This window comes from Ovis canadensis, chromosome 8 (assembly GCF_042477335.2).
Source record: "Ovis canadensis isolate MfBH-ARS-UI-01 breed Bighorn chromosome 8, ARS-UI_OviCan_v2, whole genome shotgun sequence".
NCBI classification, from domain to species: domain Eukaryota; kingdom Metazoa; phylum Chordata; class Mammalia; order Artiodactyla; family Bovidae; genus Ovis; species Ovis canadensis.
In genome coordinates this window covers 74,084,694-74,104,350 of record NC_091252.1, presented here as the reverse complement: position 1 = coordinate 74,104,350, position 19,657 = coordinate 74,084,694, and the positions used below count along the sequence as shown (strand labels likewise).

General features: G+C 40.3%; 1 protein-coding gene across 1 annotated transcript in view; it reads right to left on the bottom strand.

The window, feature by feature from the left end:
• The window catches only part of ARFGEF3 (ARFGEF family member 3), a 177,976-nt gene that overhangs the window by 127,595 nt on the left and 30,724 nt on the right, over nucleotides 1–19,657 (bottom strand). Inside the window, exon 3 of the mRNA XM_069598510.1 lies at nucleotides 3,705–3,786. Coding sequence (XP_069454611.1) covers nucleotides 3,705–3,786 — 82 coding nt within the window. The remainder of the gene's footprint in view (nucleotides 1–3,704; nucleotides 3,787–19,657) is intronic.

Below are 19,657 nucleotides of genomic sequence, written 5' to 3'. Positions count from 1 at the left end.
TCCTCACAACAGGCACATTCGCACACGCCCTTTCTGAATGAAGCTTTGTCACAGGAAAGGAGGTTTTATACACAGCTTGATTGTTCATATTTGTATTTCCTAATGTGAGCTATCATTTACCTAGGAATTATTCATAAATCTACAAATCTTAATATATTTTCATCAGAAAATCAATCCCACAAAAACCTAAACAAGAAGACAGTCATTTTCATGAGGTTTCCCAGGAGGCATTACATCTCACAGGACAGCTCTCCTCTACTTGAAAACAACTCATTTTTCATCAAATTCTTTATGAATTGAACCAAACCCTCCTTGCCTACAACTTGTACACCCTAGTTATACCTGGAGCCACACAGATTACGTTTCTAGAATACCTGATCAGTGATGAACTCCACCTAAATCTCTTCTTTTCCACACTAAACCTCCTTGGGTGTCATCAAACGTTCTCCACATAACATAGTTTCATAGACACTTTCCTCCTCAACTGGCCTCCAGTGAATTTAACACTTCAAGGGTGGTCTGACAGCAATGAGCAGGAGCACCCAAAGGTGCGTGCTAAGGCGAACATACGGACTCTGGGTGATTAGGACGTGCCAATGTAGCCTCATCTCTGGGTTTTTTTCTATAAAAAGTATGGTTCCGGGAGTGATGATGGGTAAGGCTACGCATGTGTAGGGGGAGGGAGTATGTGGGAAATCTCTGCACCCTTCTTTCAATTTTACTGTCAGTCTAACACTGCACTAAAATAGTCTTTCAAAAATAATAACAATAAAAAGATGGCAAGAGTGAAAGAAATGTAGTCTTTGGTGGCCATTGCCATCCTATTTCAACCTGGAATTGTTTACCTCTAGAATTCTAGTTGTGTGAGACAATTAAGTGTGTTTACTGCTTAAAATCAAACCAAAAAACAAACAAACAAAAAGCAGTAATACAGAAGTTTAATCACACTCTCAGATCAAATTAGCTTAGTTTTAAGTCACAGCACATTTTATGCTGACTCACGCAGAAACCTCATTCTCAAGGGCTACAATTAAGCTGTTCTTCCCCAATCTGTCCTGAGGCAATTGATCTTTGAGACCCCAGAGTAGGACGGATTTTATATTTATCCCTATTAAATCTGTCCTTGTCCGATGGAGCATGGGGTTGCAACCATGAAGAATTTTTGGAATTCTGATTCATCCAGGGTAACGACTCCCTCTTTTAGCTGAATGTCACTGCAGATCCAGAAAACACGTATTTCAAACCTTCTTCTTAGGACTCCTGAATTCATCTATACAGCTATACATCACTTTATGGCACCTAGCTTTACTGCCCTTCACAAGTATCATGTTTCTTTATAAACTGAAAGGCTGTGGCAACTGTGTGTCAGTTAAGTCTACTGGCACCATTTTTCCAATAGTATTTACTCACATAGTGTCTCTGTGTCACATTTTGATAATTCTTGCAATATTGGAAACTTTTTTATTTTTACTCTATTTGTTATAATGATCTGCAATCAGTGCCCTTTGATGTTACTACTATAGCTGGCTGAAGGCTCAGAAGATGTTAGCATTTGATCAAGAAAGTAGTTTTTAGTTAAGGTATGTACATTTTTTTTAGACATAATGCTACTGCACACTTCAGAGTCTACAGCATGGTATAAACATAACTTTTATATGCACTGGGAAAATGTAAAATCCATGTGGCTCACTCTATTGTAATATCTGCTTTATTACACTGATTGGGGACTGATCCCACAATCTCTCTGAAGTGTCCACTCAAAAGAAATTTTTGACTATGCAGGGCAGCCCAGAGTTAGTTCACATACAAAACCCTGTTTTTACTTAAAGTAATAAAGACTAAAAAACTCTAAAAAAAAAAGTGCCTTAAAAGTTAATGGGGGAGGGGCTTCCCTGATAGCTCAGTTGGTAAAAAATCTGCCTGCAATTCAGGAGATCCCAGTTCGATTCCTGGGTTGGAAAGATCTGCTGGAGAAGGGATAGGGTACCCACTCCAGTATTCTTGGGCTTCCCTTGTGGCTCAGCTGGTAAAAAAATATGCCTGCAATGTGGGAGACCTGGGTTCGATCCCTGGGTTGGGAAGATCCCCTGGAGAAGGGAAAGGCTACCCACTCCAGTATTCTGGCCTGGAGAATTCAATAGACTGTATAGTCCATGGAGTGGTAGAGTCAGATACAAATGGGAGGTTACAAGGGATGCTGAGAAGAAGATGCCCAGCCCCCCATGTCAGTGAAGTTCCCATGAAAACACGAGATTGTAACTTACAGAGTTTGAGGGTTAAAAAAACCCAAAAAACAACACTAAATGGAAAATCTCTGTAATACTAGAGAAAAGAGAACATAAGTGGCAGGTTGTAACAAACTTCTATTCATTTTTACAGTTACTTTGGAGAAAAGCAGAGTTTTTAATGACTGTTTAACTTTTTTAATGTTTACAAATTCCTAATGTCAATGCATATTGAAATATACATTCTCTAATTCTAATCTGCTAAGGGGAAAACAGTCATAATTTTCTTACTCCTTCTCACTTACTGACACTGAAAAGGTATTAGAGACCTCTCTAAACTTAAAGAGCAAACTACGAAACAGTAATGTGAAAAGACACCCAACAATGCTATCAATCCATGGCCATGCTGGAAGAATCCCCTGCAGGCTTGAACTCCACAGTGCTTGTCACTCAGCCACCAAACCACTTAAGAAGTCGGTGTTTATCTGTACCATTTTTCTAGATTCTACATATATGCATTGATATATGATGTTTGCTTTTCTCTTTCTGGCTGACTTCACTCTGTATGACAGACTCTAGGTCCATCCACATCTCTATGAATGACCCCATTTTGTTCCTTTTAGTAGCTGAATAATATTCTACTGTGTGTGTTTACCACATCTTTATCCATGTGTAAAATAGCTAGTGGAAAGCTGCTATGAGCACAGGAAGCTCAGCTCAGGGCTCTGTGATGACCCAGAGGGCCGTGGAATGAGGGGTTGGGGTGGAGAGCAGTCCAAGAGGGAGGGGATATATGTGTACATATGACTGATTTACTTTATTGTATGCAGAAACTAACACAACATATAAAGCAACTTATTGCAATTTAAAAAATCCTTTTTAAAAAGTCAATGTATTTATATAGCCAACAACTCTGCACCTTTGGAATTAGACTTACTACATATGGTGCAAAACAGAATGAACAAACGCTCAGAGAAGGAAGTGTGTTTGTGCAATTTGACTTTTCTGATTAGACCAAATTTCTTTTTTCTTCCCAATCTCGTTCTGGAAACAAAACATTCACCAACTTAACTGTAGACTAGAAAACAAACCAAAATCATTCTGGCTTACCATCATTGCTCATGACACAGAACCACAGATGTTGGATGCATATAAGATCTGAGCTGGTATAGAACTTGAGGTGTCTCTCTTGGAGTCCCTTACTCTCCTAAAAGTTAGGTGTCATAAAAAATATTGGAGTCTCCAAGAATCAGTGTCTGACATATATGCTCAGCAAGATAACGCTATGCACAGAGAAATGCTGGTCTAGAAAAGAGAATCATTATCCTCTCTGATTATTACACAGTTCAATCAATTTCTGCCAGGGTCTTTAAATAGCTATAATCTAGAATGGTAACTATTTGCTCTTTCAGTGCCAAGGTGGTCTGTCAATTTCTCTCATCCTGTTGGGGTAAGAACAAGTTGTATTGTATACTGTACCTGTATCCCTGCCAAGGCATGTTGAGCCAGCTTCACATTCTTGGATTCCAAAGCCAACTGGAGGGGCAGCAGGCATTTCTCCCTGGCAACACATAAATAAGGACCATATGTGAGCTCAGCAAGGCTGGCAGCCAACGGATGGGTACATACACCCACCCTCAAATGCCACCACACACATACACTGAACTATGACCAGTAATGAAACTGCACCTGGAGTGAAAGAAAAGAAAAAAACAGCAAAAATGCTGTGCAGAAATCATAGAGTACCAGCAGCTCGCCTTCTTGAGATAGCTATAGAGAAAACACACACAAGGACTCTCAAACAATTGTTTCGGTGAACTAGTCATCACATGGTAAGTCCCTTACCAGTCCATGAACATGCCTTGCTCTTTCCCAAAGTAATATAATTAACTGCATTCCGTACACCTAGGGCGTGTAACCCTAGAAAGCACTGTTTATATAGGTTTCAATGCCTTTGCTCAGGCCTCTCCCCCACCTAGCAAGTGAGGAGGGCATCATCACCTGGACTACTCTGCCTCATCGATATAAATAGAAATCTGATACACTTGTCAATTTTTCCCCAGTTCAAAGTGTTTCTTAATCAGCTGTAACTTTTTAAAATTTTTCCATATTTATTTTTGTCTGTGCTGGCTCTTCATTGCCGCACGGGCTTTTCTCTTGTTGAAGCAAGTGGAAGCTGCTCTCTAGTCGTGATGTGCAGGCTTCTCATCGCTGTGGCTTCTCCTGTTGCAAACGATAGGCACTAGGTGAGTGGGCTTCGGTAGTTGCGGCACGTGGGCTCCGTAGTTGCAGCTCCCAGGCTCTAGGGCATGGCTCACCAATTGCGGAGCACAGGCTTTGTTGCCCCACAGCGTGTGGGATCCTCCTGGACCGAGGATCAAACCCACATCTGCATTGGCAGGTGCATTCTTTACCACTGAGCCATTAGGGAAGCTCCACCTACAATTTTTGAATGAGCTCTTTAGTCTCCATGAGGGTGACCTAAATTTTGTGATGGGGCTTAATAAACGTGTTTCCAAGGCAGAAATGCAATCAGGCCACCAACAGCTTGGACCCATGAGAAGTACCTGACCTCAAGCGAAAGACAAAAACAAGAAAAGCTTGAGAGCTACTTGCATATTTTGAAGCTTAGGAAGAAAATAACTGGGCACTAAAATATATCAGGGATAAAGCAAGAGGACTACAAAGAGAAACGCATTTTTCTGTAAGAAGCATTCACTCTAAATAATTACACAACAGACCAAGAATTTTAATCAACCCTTTATTTCCCCACAGAGTTACACTGGCACAACAAATGAAATGTTACTTAATTTTACCAGGCTCCTCCACCCTCACTTAAATCAGAGCAGCCTCATTTTATCTCTTTTATATTTTCAGCATAAACTAAAAGATTCATTGACTTTAGAGACTGTGAAAGCCACAGGGTAAGATTACACGATCTCGTCTTTAGGGGAAAAAGCGTCACTGATATAGAACACAATGAAACAGAAAGTTAATTATAGCTCCGATTCCTTCCTGTCCACCCTGCAGTTTTTTCATGGAATCCTCCATCAGCAGCTCCATGACAGATGGAGACAGACTCAGACACTTCCCCTAATGCCAGCCACAAAGAACAAAAGCAGACTATCAGAAAGAACATTTTGCCTTCCTGATCCTTCTCACTGTCCCCTTACTATCCCAAAGTTACAGTACCCCATTTTATATGACAATTGTTTCACAGTATAACCATTTTTCATTAGTACAACCTTTGATTACCCAACCTGAGAAGGCAATGGCACCCCACTCCAGTACTCTCGCCTGGAAAATCCTATGGATGCAGGAGCCTGGTGGGCTGCAGTCCATGGGGTTGCTGAGAGTCGGACACGACTGAGCGACTTCACTTTCACTCTTCACTTTCATGCATTGGAGAAGGAAATGGCAACCCACTCCAGTGTTCTTGCCTGGAGAATCCCAGGGATGGGGGAGCCTGGTGGGCTGCTGTCTATGGGGTCGCACAGGGCTGGACACGACTGAAGCAACTTAGCAGTTGATTACCCAACAGTGTCACTACCCAACAGTGTCACTTCCAGTTGGGTGGCTATAATTTTCTCGCTATTATCATGATCTTCAGCTTGTCTCGGTTATAAGGCAAGCATTGCTATGCAGTCAAGCGAAAGCAGGAATAGCTAATTTTCCCAATTTTATTTCTGTTGTTTAATCATAACCAGTTTATAAGCTTGGAAAAATTAACTGGAAGTGTGAAAGTCAAGTGAGAATCAGTAATAAGGGGCTTGTTGTGCTTGTGCTCAATCATGTCTGACTCTTTGCAACCCCATGGATTGTAGCATCCCAGGCTTCTCTGTCCGTGGAATTTTCCAGGCAAGAATACTGGAGTGGGGTGCCATTTCCTACTGCAGGGGATCTTCACGCTGCAGGGATCAAACCCATGTCTCTTTTGTTTCCTGCACTGGCAGGCAAATTCTTCACCACTGTGCTACCTGGGAAGCCCCTAATAATGGGCCGATTGAGTACTAACAGAAGAACTATAGAAATTCATCTGTAAATCCTTGAAACAATCAAATTTCCACCAGGATTAATTGACTGTGAAAGAACTTCATCTCAAATTTTTGCAGTCAGATCTGCCAATGAGGGCATGGAAGCTGTGGGCAGACAAGGAGGTCCAAAACTCCTATAGTCTCCTAGCCTGGAGCAGGGACAGTCTCTGTTGAGTGGCTGTGTGCTGAAAATGCACAAATATTACATATTGCTCACCAGGGCATCAAACAAGAGTGGATGCCACATTCAGCAGTAACAAGGATCTTCCTAGAATGCTGAAACCCTTGAGCTCTGGGGAGTAGTATTATGTTTGCAGAGAAACTGCAGCATGCCTATACTGCTCTGCCACTGCCAGTATTAGTCCTTGAAATCCTCATCAACCTTCCTCACCTACTTCTAAACTCACACCATTGGTACTCAAATTGGAACTAGACTACTGATGATAAATGCCAGCACTCACAGGTCCCACCATGATTCCAGGGAACACCACTGAACTGCTCCCCACGCCACTCATGGTCTCCAAGAAGAACTGGAAGATATAACTGGTTCAGCTAGGATTTGGTCTTATTGCAAGGTATCGTCATTTAGTGGAAAAACTATGGGCTGTGGAATCACACAGATCTGGATTGAAACCTTAACAATTCTAAAGTTGTGCTATCTTAGTCAAGACCCTTAACTATTAAATCTTAGCTTCACAGTCCACAGAAGAAGTATCTTAAGACCAATCCTGCAGTACAGAAAATGTCTATCAAGGGTTGGAGAACTTTTTATGGAAAAAGAGGCTGATAAAAATTACATCAAGCATTGAAGACCATATGATCTCTGTGCTCAGTACTCAACTCTGCTATAGCCCAAACCTGTCCTAGACATGTTGATAAATGAGCATGGCTACATTTCAAGAACAGGCAACAGGCCAGATCTGGTCTGCTGGCTAGTTTGCCCAGCCCTGATATAGACAAAGGCCCAGCAGAGACCATTATTTAGAGCACAGGATAACAAGATCCAATCTTGTTGTAGTATTCAGAAAGATTTTTGCATAGGACATGGAGCATGGGTCTTGGAGGGGTCTAAGCAAGGCCAATTCTAGCACCAAGATTTCTCTTAGAAAATCAGTGCTTTTAGGAAGCAGAGTGAGTTCATCCGGGTACCAAACCATCCATCCATTCAGTTATCCATCCAACCAACACTTGAGAGTCTGCTATGTGCAAGGCACTGTCATGAGACGATCCAACAAGGAACAAGATAGAACAGATACTTTCTTTCATTTTATACATAGAAGGGAAAAGAATAAAAATTACTTATTGTTTTGCTATTAAATCTACCAGTTACTTCAACCTTAAAACGGGCATTCTTACCCTTGTTTTATATTTGAGAAAATGGAGTTTCAGAGAGATTTGATAGCCTGCCCAAGGCTACACAGCTAAAATCTACTGGAAACAATCCGAACAGAAATCCATCTCACTCCCAAGACCAAGTTTCTTCCAACACCCTTTGGTGTCAAAAGATGAGAGCAAAGCTAGAATAGTTCCGTTTCTTAATCTTTTCTCAATCATGAACACAAAAAGATCCTCTTCCTAGATAAGTATACGAATCATTTCAGGGGATTTATAGTTCTCCCCCTTCCCCTGGGCTTTCCTGGTGGCTCAGTGGTAGAGAATCCACCTGCAATGCAGGAGATAAGAGTTAGATCCCTGGTCGGGAAGATCCCCTGGAAGAGGACACGGCAACCCACTCTAGTATTCTTGCCCAGGGAATACCACGGACAGAGGATCCTGGTGGGCTACAGTCCATACATAAGGTCACAAAGAGTCGGACATGACTGAAGTGACTGAGCACATACAAAGGTCCCCCCAGACTCTTAACTCCACATCGATCCCAAGTTAAGAGCTTCTGCTTTTAGGAGAAAGGACCTGCCCAACAAGGCAGAAACTTCTGTGTGTCAGAGAAGAGGCCAGGTTCCCTGGCTGGGCTCAGTCCCAGTAGGATGAAAAGCTTTGAAGTAATGTTACACTGAGCCCTGAAGTGAGAGAGCGAGCGAGAGGGATGTGTATGTGTGTGTGTGGGGGGGGGGGGGGGTGTGAGTGGGTGTGTGCTGAGGGGGTTGACAAATCTTCTCAGGATTCATGGCCTCTCAGCCCCAGCAATCCCCTAGATTAGTATCATGAGCCTCAGATCAGGACTATAACAGGAAACGAACACATGTGGGGCCCAGCTGATTACACAGCTCGCCCTCTGGTATCATAAAAATCCTTCTGCCTTAATTTTTTAAGCGATTTTAATAAAAAAAAAAATAACAGGCTTGTTAATTGAGTCTCAGGATGAAATGTATAATGAAGATGCAACGTGGCACACACTCAGACCCCTTTGCACAGACTGTTTTGGAATAAATCGCCTTTTGATCCTTCTAGACGCTGCCTCATTGGGGAACAGGCACACCAAAACCAACATTCAGTTACATGAAGTGATTATTCGTTATGCATGGGCACGTGCAGGTTCATGCTTGCCTAACTGAATAAAGACGGTGGCCCCAGGTTTCATGCCCTGGCATGTCATTATTTCTTAAAGAAGAATAATTAGCAGCTCTGCACACGCACAAGGAAGACATCATCCCGTGACAGTGTCTGGTCATGGCAAGGAAACTAAGCCTATTTCTTTAACTGTGTTTTCACAGTTCACAGACCAGCTTTATTGGGCCAAGAGAACAATGGACAAAGGGAAATTCAAATAGGTGAATGGGGGAAAGTTAGATTTATCAAATATTACCTTTTAATATGAACACAAAAATGAGCTTCCTGTAACACCAAGTACATTTGCGAATTTTAGGCTGACTTTTTTTTTTGATGCACTGCCTGGGATGGAGCAAAAAGATACCTTAGATTTCTGAGGTCTGCTGAGGCTCTATAATTCTAGGATTCTATGATCAAAGCCATTTATTGAATAACTGTCTGGATTCCTTCACATATAACCACAGCTCTGATGGAACATCAGTGACCTGTAAAGTCCCAAGTACCTGTTCATATTATCATACTTACTCTCTTGTTATGAAGAGATTTAATTGTTAACAAAACAAACTAAGGTTGGATTACCTGTCCAAGGTCACATGTTTGTAAATGACAGGGCTGTAAGATTTAAATATTTTTTAAACAGGTGTCTTCTTCAACTTTTTATTTTGTATCAGGGTGTAACTAATTAAGAGTGTTGTGGTAGTTTCGGGTGAACAGCCAAAGGACTCAGCTGCACATACGCATGTATCCATTCTCCCCCAAACTCCCCTCCCATCCAGGCTGCCACATAACATTGAACATAATTCCCTGTGCTACACAGTAGCTTCTTTTTGGTTATCCATTTTAAATACAACAGAGTGTACAAGTCCATGCAACTCCCCAACTCCTCATCCCTTCCTCTCATCCCTTCTCACCAGCAGCCATAAGTCTGTTTTCTAAGCCTGTGAGTCTCTTTCTGTTTTATAAGTTCATTTGAATCCTTCCTTATTAGATTCCACATATAAGGGATGTCATATGCTATTTCTTCTTCTCTGTCTGACTTATTAGAGCTGTGATTTAAATTTAGACCATCTGTCTTCAAAACCCCTGTTCTCTGGTCTCTGCCAGCAGACAACTCCCCATCGCCTGAGGTAGATGCCACACTACTCTACAAAGAACAATCCAGGTGCCCACCAGAATGGGATGGGCATTGAATAAATAAATTATCTTACTGTGCAGGTTGTTTATGGAACAATGAGTCACATTTGATGGCTGGAATGCAGTTATGAAAAGGTATACACAGTTTGGATGAATGGGATACATCCGGTTTGGGATCTAGCTGCTGGGTTCAATAACAGCCATCATTTTTCCTAGTTTGAGTACAGAAGGTTTTCAGGCCCCTGTTGTGACATTTGAGATGTTATTATTTGTGTTTATGAATACTGATGCTTTCAACAGTTTGCATCAACATTGATGAATTTTCATTGACTAAGCTTTTGCCAGAGCCAATTCATGGAGCCAACTGGAACTGAACTGGTTCCTTGATTTTTTTTTTCTGCAGTGCAGTTAAATTGATTCTCTTTTATTTCTATTTTTACTCCTAGTTTAATGAAATTATCTTCATCAGTAACCTCTATATTGAACAACGAAGATTAGATTCCTCCTTCAGGAACTGTTCTAGGTCTGAGGGACACAACCGTGAACAACATAAAATCCCACTTCTGCAGGATTCTGAGATGCCTTGGCAAGCCTATTGCAATTATTAAGTAGAACATATGTAACTGCTATTTTCTGTATATTGGGAAGGGTTGAATGTGCATAATTTTACATGATACATTGTTAAAAAATTCTTAAATAGATAATCAACAAGGTTCTATTGGATAGCACAGGGAACTATACTATCTTGTAATAATCTATAAGGGGAAAGCATCTGAAAAATAATATATAGATGCATACCTGAATCATTCTGCTGTTCACTTGAAACTAACACAGCATTGTAAACCAACTATATTCCAATACAACTTTTTAGAACATCCTAAATCACACAGTTATGTTCACTTCTGTGTGCTCAGTTGCTCATTCGTCTCTGACTCTTCGTGACCCTGTGGACTGTAGCCTGCCAGGCTCCTCCGTCCACAGAGTTTTCCAGGCATGGATGCTGGAGTGGGTTGCCATTCCCTCCTAGGGGATCTTCCCCATCCAGGTATCGAACCCCTGTCTCGTGGTGTCTCCTGCACTGGCAGGCAGATTCTTTACCACTGTGCCACCCGGGAAGCCCACGGCTGTGCTCCTACTTTCTCCCAAAATATACCTTTTTTATATTTCATTATAAACGGCTTACATGTACATCACAAAATCCAAACAATCCAGAGAGACACAGCTATGAAAATCAATTAGGGTGCTACCTAAGAAAGAGCTGGACTGAATGCTGATGATGGGTATGTCCAGACAGTGGCATGGAGGAGTTTTCATTTTCTTTGTATTAATATTTTATATTTGTATTAATTTTAATATAATAACTCTAGATGGATATAATCTTGAAGAAAGTATTTTTTAAAATTTTATTGAAGTATAGTTGCTTTACAATGTTGTGTTATTTCTGCTATACAGCAAAGTGAATCAGATATATGCATATACACATCCCCCTTTTGTGGATTTCCTTCCCTTTTAGGTCGCTTCAGAGCATAGCGTTCCCTGCGCTATGCAATAGTTCTCATTATTTATCCGCTCTATACACAGTAGTGTGTATATGTCAGTCCCAACCTCCCGGTTCATCCTGCTGCTGCTTAGCAGTGCCAGTCGTGTCTGACTCTGTGTGGCCCACAGACTGTAGCCCACCAGGCTCCTCTGTCCATAAAATTCTCCAGACGTGAATACTGCAGCGGGTTGCCATGCCCTCCTCCAGGGTATCTTCCCAACCCTGGGATCAAACCCGGGCCTACTGCAATGCAGGCAGATTCTTTATCATCTGAGCCTCCAGGGAAGCCCCCAGCTCACTCTACCCTTACTTAAAAGCTTTTGCACAGCAAAGGAAATCATAAACAAAACAAAAAGACAACTCTCAGAACTGGAGAAAATATTTGCAAAAGCAGCAGCTGACAGGGGCTTAATCTCCAAAATATACAAATAGTCTCACGCAGCTCAACATCAAAAAAAACCAATCCAATCAAAATTTGGATGGAAGACCTAAATAGACATTTCTCTAAAGAAGACATACAGATGGTTAAGAGGCACATGAAAAGATGCTCAACATCAATAACTATTGGAGAAATTCAAATCAAACCTACAGTGACGTGTTACCTCACACTAGTCAGAACGGTCATCAATAAATCTGAAGAACATATTTACAAAGCCCACAAAGTCACTAAGCTCCTCACACAAATGGACATCACAGTATTTCCTTCTCCTGTTCAGCTCAAAAAGGTAAATGAACTTGTACATACACAGAGAAGATATTAAATACGGAACTCATTTCCTTCCTGGCACTTATATCTACAGTCCAAATGTTCTTTTTAGCAATTACACCTACTGTTCTCGCTCCTGAAGCAAACCTCCATTCACCTGGTGGGCATCACTATGCTAATAGGTTTGCTTTTGTAATGAGAGGACAACCGCAGGTGGTAAAGTAGGTTATCAATCACCTGAAAAGTTTTAAATACCATCTAGATTTTTATCCTTGCTATTTAACATATCTAATTTAAAAAATAAGCTGCAAAGGAATAGAAAGCAACATAAAGACAAAAACATTTTGTAATACTATTGTGATAGGGAAATGGGTTTACTTTTTTCATTTTAAAGTTTGTATCTAATATTCTTGCAATATTTAAAAAAAATATAACACAACAGGTCAAGAAGATGTAAGTTTTTCATTGTGAAAAATAATTCCATATGACTTAAAGACATGTTATATATAACATTGTGTCAGTTTAATGCCTGCAACAAAATGATTTGGTACATGTATGTGTTATAAAATAACTACCACAATAAGTTTAGTTAACAAGAATCACTTCACATAGTTAAAATTTTTCCTTCCTTGAAGCTCTATTCTCTTAGTAACCTTCAAATACATTGTACAGTATTGTTACAGTCACCATGCTGTACATTATATCCCCATAGCTTATTTATTTTTGAAAAAAATTAAATGTGGCTATTTTCACCTGCAATTTAGGATTATTAATACTACTACTTCTACCAAAAGATACAAGTTCTGTGTAATCAAGAGGAGAAACACTACAGTGTATGCTACGTTCAGCACAAAGTCTTGTACCCAGTGGAATGGGAATGCCACTTGATTTGGTCTTTTTTTTTTTAACTGGACTTGTTTATCTTTATAAGCTCAACCAATCTTTAAATGGACTTATTGTGAACACTTCTTAGGCATTTCCCATTTGTTTATTCATTCACCCAGTTAAAAAAAAAAAATCAAGTGGTATTCCCATTCTATTGGATACAAGACTTTGTGCTGGACATAGCATACTGGCTTTGTTTTTTTCTTTGAATTTCATGTTCTGTCACTTTCAACTATAGGATTCCTAACTAATATAAGGGAGGGTGGCAGTGGATGTCAAAATTGTGCCACACACCAGGCTAAGGGCTTAGGCACGCAATCTCATTTGAGCCACTCACCAACCCAATGACGAGAAATAAACACTATCGACATTTACTGATGAGGGAGGTGGAGGGGAGAGAGAAACTCTCACTCTTGAACGAGGACTACAGCAGCAACGGACCCCTGAACTCAAACTCTGTGGCAGCATGTGAGGTGAATGGTTACCATTTAACTCTCAAACCTTGTGCATTTCACACACGGCAAGACTGTGAAGCACCCTTCATAAGGAAATTCCCTTCCTTCTGTCCATGGTCAATCCATCCTTATACTTCCTCACATTCTCTCCCACATCGATCATTCACACGTGACATTTTACATCTCTCCACTTATAAATCCTTCCTCACCTCCATCAATACACTTCTCAGTGTAATCACTGTCTGTGGCACCATGGAAAGATTTTACTCCTTAATTCTGACATCTAAAACAATCTGTAAAAGTATCTCAAGAACTTAAAAATACTAGTGTGCTTTGGGGGAATGAGAGGGTGGGACGAATTGAGACAGGAGCATTGACATATATACACTACCATGTGTAAGTGAAGTGAGCGAAAATCGCTCAGTTGTGTCCGACTGTTTGCGATCCCAAGGACTGCAGCCTGCCAGGCTCCTCTGTCCATAGAATTCTCCAGGCAAGAATACTGGAGTGGGTTGCAATTTCCTTCTTCAACCACGTGTAAAACAGATAGCTAATGGGAAGCTGCTGAATGGCACAGGGAGCTCAGCTCAGAGCTCTGTGATGACCTCTAGACCTAGGATAAGGGGGTGGTGGGAGGGAGGCTCGAGAGGGGAGAGATACGTATACATATGGCTCATTCACCTTGTTGTACAGCAGAAACTAATACTATGTTGTAAAGCAATTAAACTCCAATAAAAAAACACATGAAAAAAAATTAGCATGCTTTGATCTAGGATTTTCTTTTTCTATTAACCTTTTGTAAAGAAATCAGAGATCTAGCAAAATCTCAGGTGCAAAGATTTATCTGTAGTTTTATTTATAAAGTAAATAAGCCTAAATAAATTCTAGCATATCTCTGAAATGGAATAACTTAAAATATTTTGAAAAGTTTTTATTAACACAGGAAAATGCCTTGAAAATGTCAAAGAAGTTGAAATGAGAATGCAATGGAGAAAATATATCATACCATGGTCCTACACTTGAATTAAAGCATATACACATACAAGTGAGTGGAGGAGAGAGGCTGGAAAGAAATTGCTCAAAACTCCTCTAGAATTTGTCTCTGTCTTGGAAACATGGATGGTTTTGGCTTTATTATTTATATGTTTCAACATTTAAAAATCTTTTAATAATAAAATAGACTACCTTTAGAAATAGAGAGGAAGTGAAGCTAGCCCTCTCCTACCTGTGCATAAACGCCCACTCTCTTCTCTTCAAAGCTTTGGCCTAGAATCCTGGAAGGCCATGTTTCCAGAAACAGCTTCAATTTAATCTTTCCTGACCTTCCTCTGGGCTAACTTCATCTCTTCTATTAAGTCACCACTCTTCCCACCTTATCAAAAGCAGACAATATTCCCAGAATAGTTTCCCTTTCCCCAAAGACATTTCCTTAGCATCTTTCAAACACTTACTGAATTCCTTCTTTTCCCCCAAATCTTTTGGACTGAAAATAGCTTGCTTATGACTCTAAAGTATAGTTACTGTAGTCACATGTATCTAAATTCAGTCTGCCTAAATTAATCTTGCTTCCTTCTATGGCATGTTTTCTTATAATCAAGCTTATAATCAAGTGTAAAAACGCTAACAGAATGAAACATACCCTAGGGGAATTGCTCTGCACTGCCCTGTTACACGGAACCACATATATTTTGTTAAATACCACATTTTTTTCAAGACGAAAATGCTCTGACAGGCAATCCAGAGGCAAGACTCTGCCCAGAATCTCCGTCATGGAGGGGTAAGTAGGGAGAAACCACCATAACAAGCAAGATTTCTAACCTGAATACTCAAATCTTAGGGAAGAAGAGAAAATGAACTAGACAATATATACCATATCATCATTATGAGCTGATAATTTATGCAGATGTGTAATTACCTCTTGAAAAACAGTAAGTTTGTGGTATAAACATCATTCAGAAACATATATTTTTTAAGAGGTAACTTAAAAAACAAAACTAATTACTTTGAGACAGAGCTGTGATCTCTCTAGATTCTATTCAGAACTTACTAGCCTATTAAAGCTCACAAATAATACATTATACATTTATAATAACCTCTCAACATGTAAATGTCGTGACAGCAAAATGGTGGGATTAAATGTAAAGTTACATTTTTCTGTGAGATAGAAATTTCCAGTTTTGACATCAAAATGCCTGTAAAGCCATTCTATCAGCAAATCAACACAACTGTCAGAACTAAAATTTGTATTCCTCATGGGGCTAATAATTTTTGAGAAGATTTTTAGTAACAAAAAGATTTGAATATTTATGTCACCTACAGGTGTCCAGGTTCTGTATGAAGTATTAGGCGTGTAATGACGAATGAGAGTTCCTGCCAAGGAACTCTCGGAACTCTCACTGAACCAAGAACTCTCACTGAGAGCTAACACAGGTAAAAGGCAACATGCACTTGTGTTAAGGTAGACACAATTATAGAAGTACAATAGGGCAGCAAAAGAGACACAGATGTAAAGAACAGACTTTTGGACTCTGTGGGAGAGGGAGAGGGTGAGATGATTCGGGAGAATGGCATTGAAACATGTATACTATCATGTAACAAACGAATTGCTAGTCTAGGTTCTATACAGGATACAGGATGCTTGGGGCTGGTGCACTGGGATGACCCAGAGAGATGATATGGGGAGGGTGGTGGGAGGGGGGTTCAGGGTTGGGAACTCATGTGCACCTGTGGCGGAGTCATGTCAATGAATGGCAAAACCAACACAGTATTGTAAAGTAAAAAAAAAAAAATTATATATACATATATAAAATAATAAAATTGAAAAAATTAAAAGAAGTACAATAGGGCAGGAGAGGTCCTACCTAGAAAAATTCAAGTGTCTTCACGGACAAGGTGATACTCACCTGGTCCTGAAATGGAGGGTACAGTATGAGACTTGGTTAGTCGAGTGAGGAAAAGGACTACCCAGCTGAGACTGCGAGTACAAAGGTGCAGTGGATTTATGGAACAGCCCAAGTACAATCATGACCCAAGGAGTCATGGCGGGAAGACTGGTGAGAAATGAGTTTGACAAAGTAGATTTGAGCCAGGTTTTAAAGGATCTTGCATGTAACACCAGAGAGACTGGTCTTGGCCAACTGAAAATGAGAGCTAATAAAAGATTTTTAATCAAGGGAATAATGTGACATTAGACATTTTCCATGCAAATGGAACTGGCTACAATGTAGAAAATGGGTAAAACATACAAATATAATAGAATAAAACTTTTGGAGGCAAACTAATCTGGGTAAGATTCAGGCTCTGTTAACTACAACCTGTGCACTAACACTAAGTATTTAACCTCTTCAATTTTCATTTTATTCATCTAGAAATACAGAAGTAATATAATGTACATTGAAAATTATGATGATTAGAGAAGAAGCTATTAATACATCAGAAACATTCCTGATTGCCCAGGGCCAGCCTAACCTTCTCAGCAATTTTCAAGGCTCCTGGCCCAAGCCCCTTCTGTTCCACCCCTGGCTCTGTCCTGCCCCCAGGAGAGGTCTCATGGGCACAGGTATGGACATCCCAGGCTGCAGACAAATCTCAGACCACAAACCACACAAACAGCTGCCCTGTGGCCAGGTCTCAAGCCCAGAGATGCACATTCTTGTGGGTGCCTCGCCAAAGACAGAGCTGGCGAAAGGGCCCACATGCCATTTTTGGAAGGAAGCTCAGCATAATCTAAGTAGGGGACTCTGAAGTCTCAAGTACCAAGAGCATGAGCTGAGGTTGCAGGGTGGGCTCTGGATGGGAATGCTCCCTTAGCCCTGAGGAGGAAGAGAACAGGGCCTCTAAAACATGAGCTCAGAGCAGGGTCCCACCTCACCCAGGGCTTAGGGTGGTATGATACTGCCTAGCCTGTTGTACACTCAACAAATGGTTGTTGTCATGGTGCTTTTATTACTGTCTTGTTGTCATGGTGCTTTTATTACTGTCATCATAGTTTTGTTGTCATTATTTACTGGCAGCAGGAAGGCCTGGGAGAAGGAACTATACTCTACTGTGGCCCTAGGGCTGAAAACACAATGCAGTTTGGCCTGTGTTCAAAAACAGAGGAAACAGAACCTAGAGGTGGCAGAGGAGTAGAGTCGAGAGGACCTACTAGAAGAATGGCTTTGAGGAAGGAAGCGGGAAGGATAATAACTACAGTTTTGTATATATGTTCTGAGTTCAAGATTCCTTTGTGCCTCCAGGTACTAACACATAGAAAACTGGATGTACTCGTCTGGAGCACAGGAAAAATTTAGACATTAGCCATCTAAAAATGGTTGAAACCTTGGAAATGGGTGAAATGTCCAAGGAAAAGTTAAAGATGTAAAACAGAAGGACAGAGCTTAGAAAAATCCTTCCAGTCAGTTGGTGGAGAGAAAAAAATGATGCTAGCAAAGGGAAAGTCAAAGGAAGCCATCAAAGTCAAGATGATGACAGGAAGAAGACTGTCCTTCAAGAAATGCCCATCCTATACTGATATCCACCAGTCACCGAGTGTCCACTCTGTGCCAGGTATTAAGACTTGGCATATATGCATGATCTCATTTAATTCAGTACTTACAACTGAATGTGTAAGTACTGTGATAGATCATTATTTCCATATCATCAATGAGCTAACAGGCTCAGAGATAGGAAGTAAACTGTCCCATGTCACGTAACTATTATAAAGTATTAGGTGCTGTTAGAAGCTTAACTCTACTGTTAAAACTTAGGAAAAAACTAGAACACTTTGTTCACTGCTGTAGAGAAGAAGGTGTGGGAGAGAAGTGATGAGTCCAGAGATGCTCTTCCGTTGGAAGAGGCTGTGAACTAAAACTTTCTCATTATGGTACCTTGTTTCACCCTCATGAGAAATGGGACAATGGACATTATCAAGTCCATTTTGTAGCTCAAGACTTGGAGGCTCCCAGAGTCAAAGTATCCATGAACAGAGCTGGTAAATGAATGAGTCCAGACTCAAATGTAAGGATTACACGACACAAAAACCTACACTCCTTCCATAGCGACATGTTGCTTCTCCATCATTAAGGAACAGGAACCAAAAAGGGAAAGGCATCTACAACACGGAAACAAACACAGACATTCCTGGAAATTAACCAAAGTAATGAAAAATATTAGTCACCTAGCTTTCTTGTATTCTCCCCTAAAACAACCTGGCACATGAAAGCCAGGGCAATAAAAACCACTTCTCTCAGGACAAGTACAATGAAGAACTGTTTGTTCTGAACAGCGAAGAGTTTTGGCAAGGATGTGGAGAAAAGGGAACCCTCTGCACTGTTGGTGGTAATAAATAATTGGTGTGTCCATGATGGAAAACAGTAGGGAGTTTCCTCAAAAAACTAAATATAGAATTACCATATGGCCCAGAAATTCTATGTCTGGGTGCATATTCAAATGAAATCAGTATCTAAAAGAAATATCCACATTCCCATATGCACTGCTGCATTACTCACAATAACAAAGTTATGGAAACAACCTAACTATTCATCAACAAATGAACAGATTAAAAAAAAAGGTGATATCTAGCTACCTACAGATAGAACCACACATGATGAAATATTATTCAGCTGTAAAAAGGAAGAAATCCTGCCATTTGGCACAACATGGACGAACCTACAGAACATTGTGCTAAATCAAATAAGCCAAAGGTGAAAGGATAAATACTGCATTACCTCACTTATGTGTGTAATTTCAAAAAGTCAAACTTAAAGAGAGAGTTAAAAAGGTAGTTGCCAGAGGCTGGAGAGTAGGGAAATAAGGAAATGTTGGTTAAAGAATACAAACTTTCAATTATGAGATGGATTCATTCTGGGGAGCCAGTGGACAGCTTGGTGACTATGGTCAGTAATACTGTACTGTGAACCTGAAATCTGTATACATGAATTTTGCTTAGAAAGAAGATCTTATTTTCAAGAGTAATTCTCACCACACACACACACACACACACAATGTGAGGTGCTAGATGTGTTAATTAACTTGATGATGGTGATCATTTCACAATGTATACATATATCAAATCAATACACCTTAAATATACACAATCTTACTTGTCAATTACACCACAACAAAGCTGAGAGGGAAGTGACATCTTTTTATAGTTTGACGTTACAGTCTCTGTGCCCTGTTAAAAACTC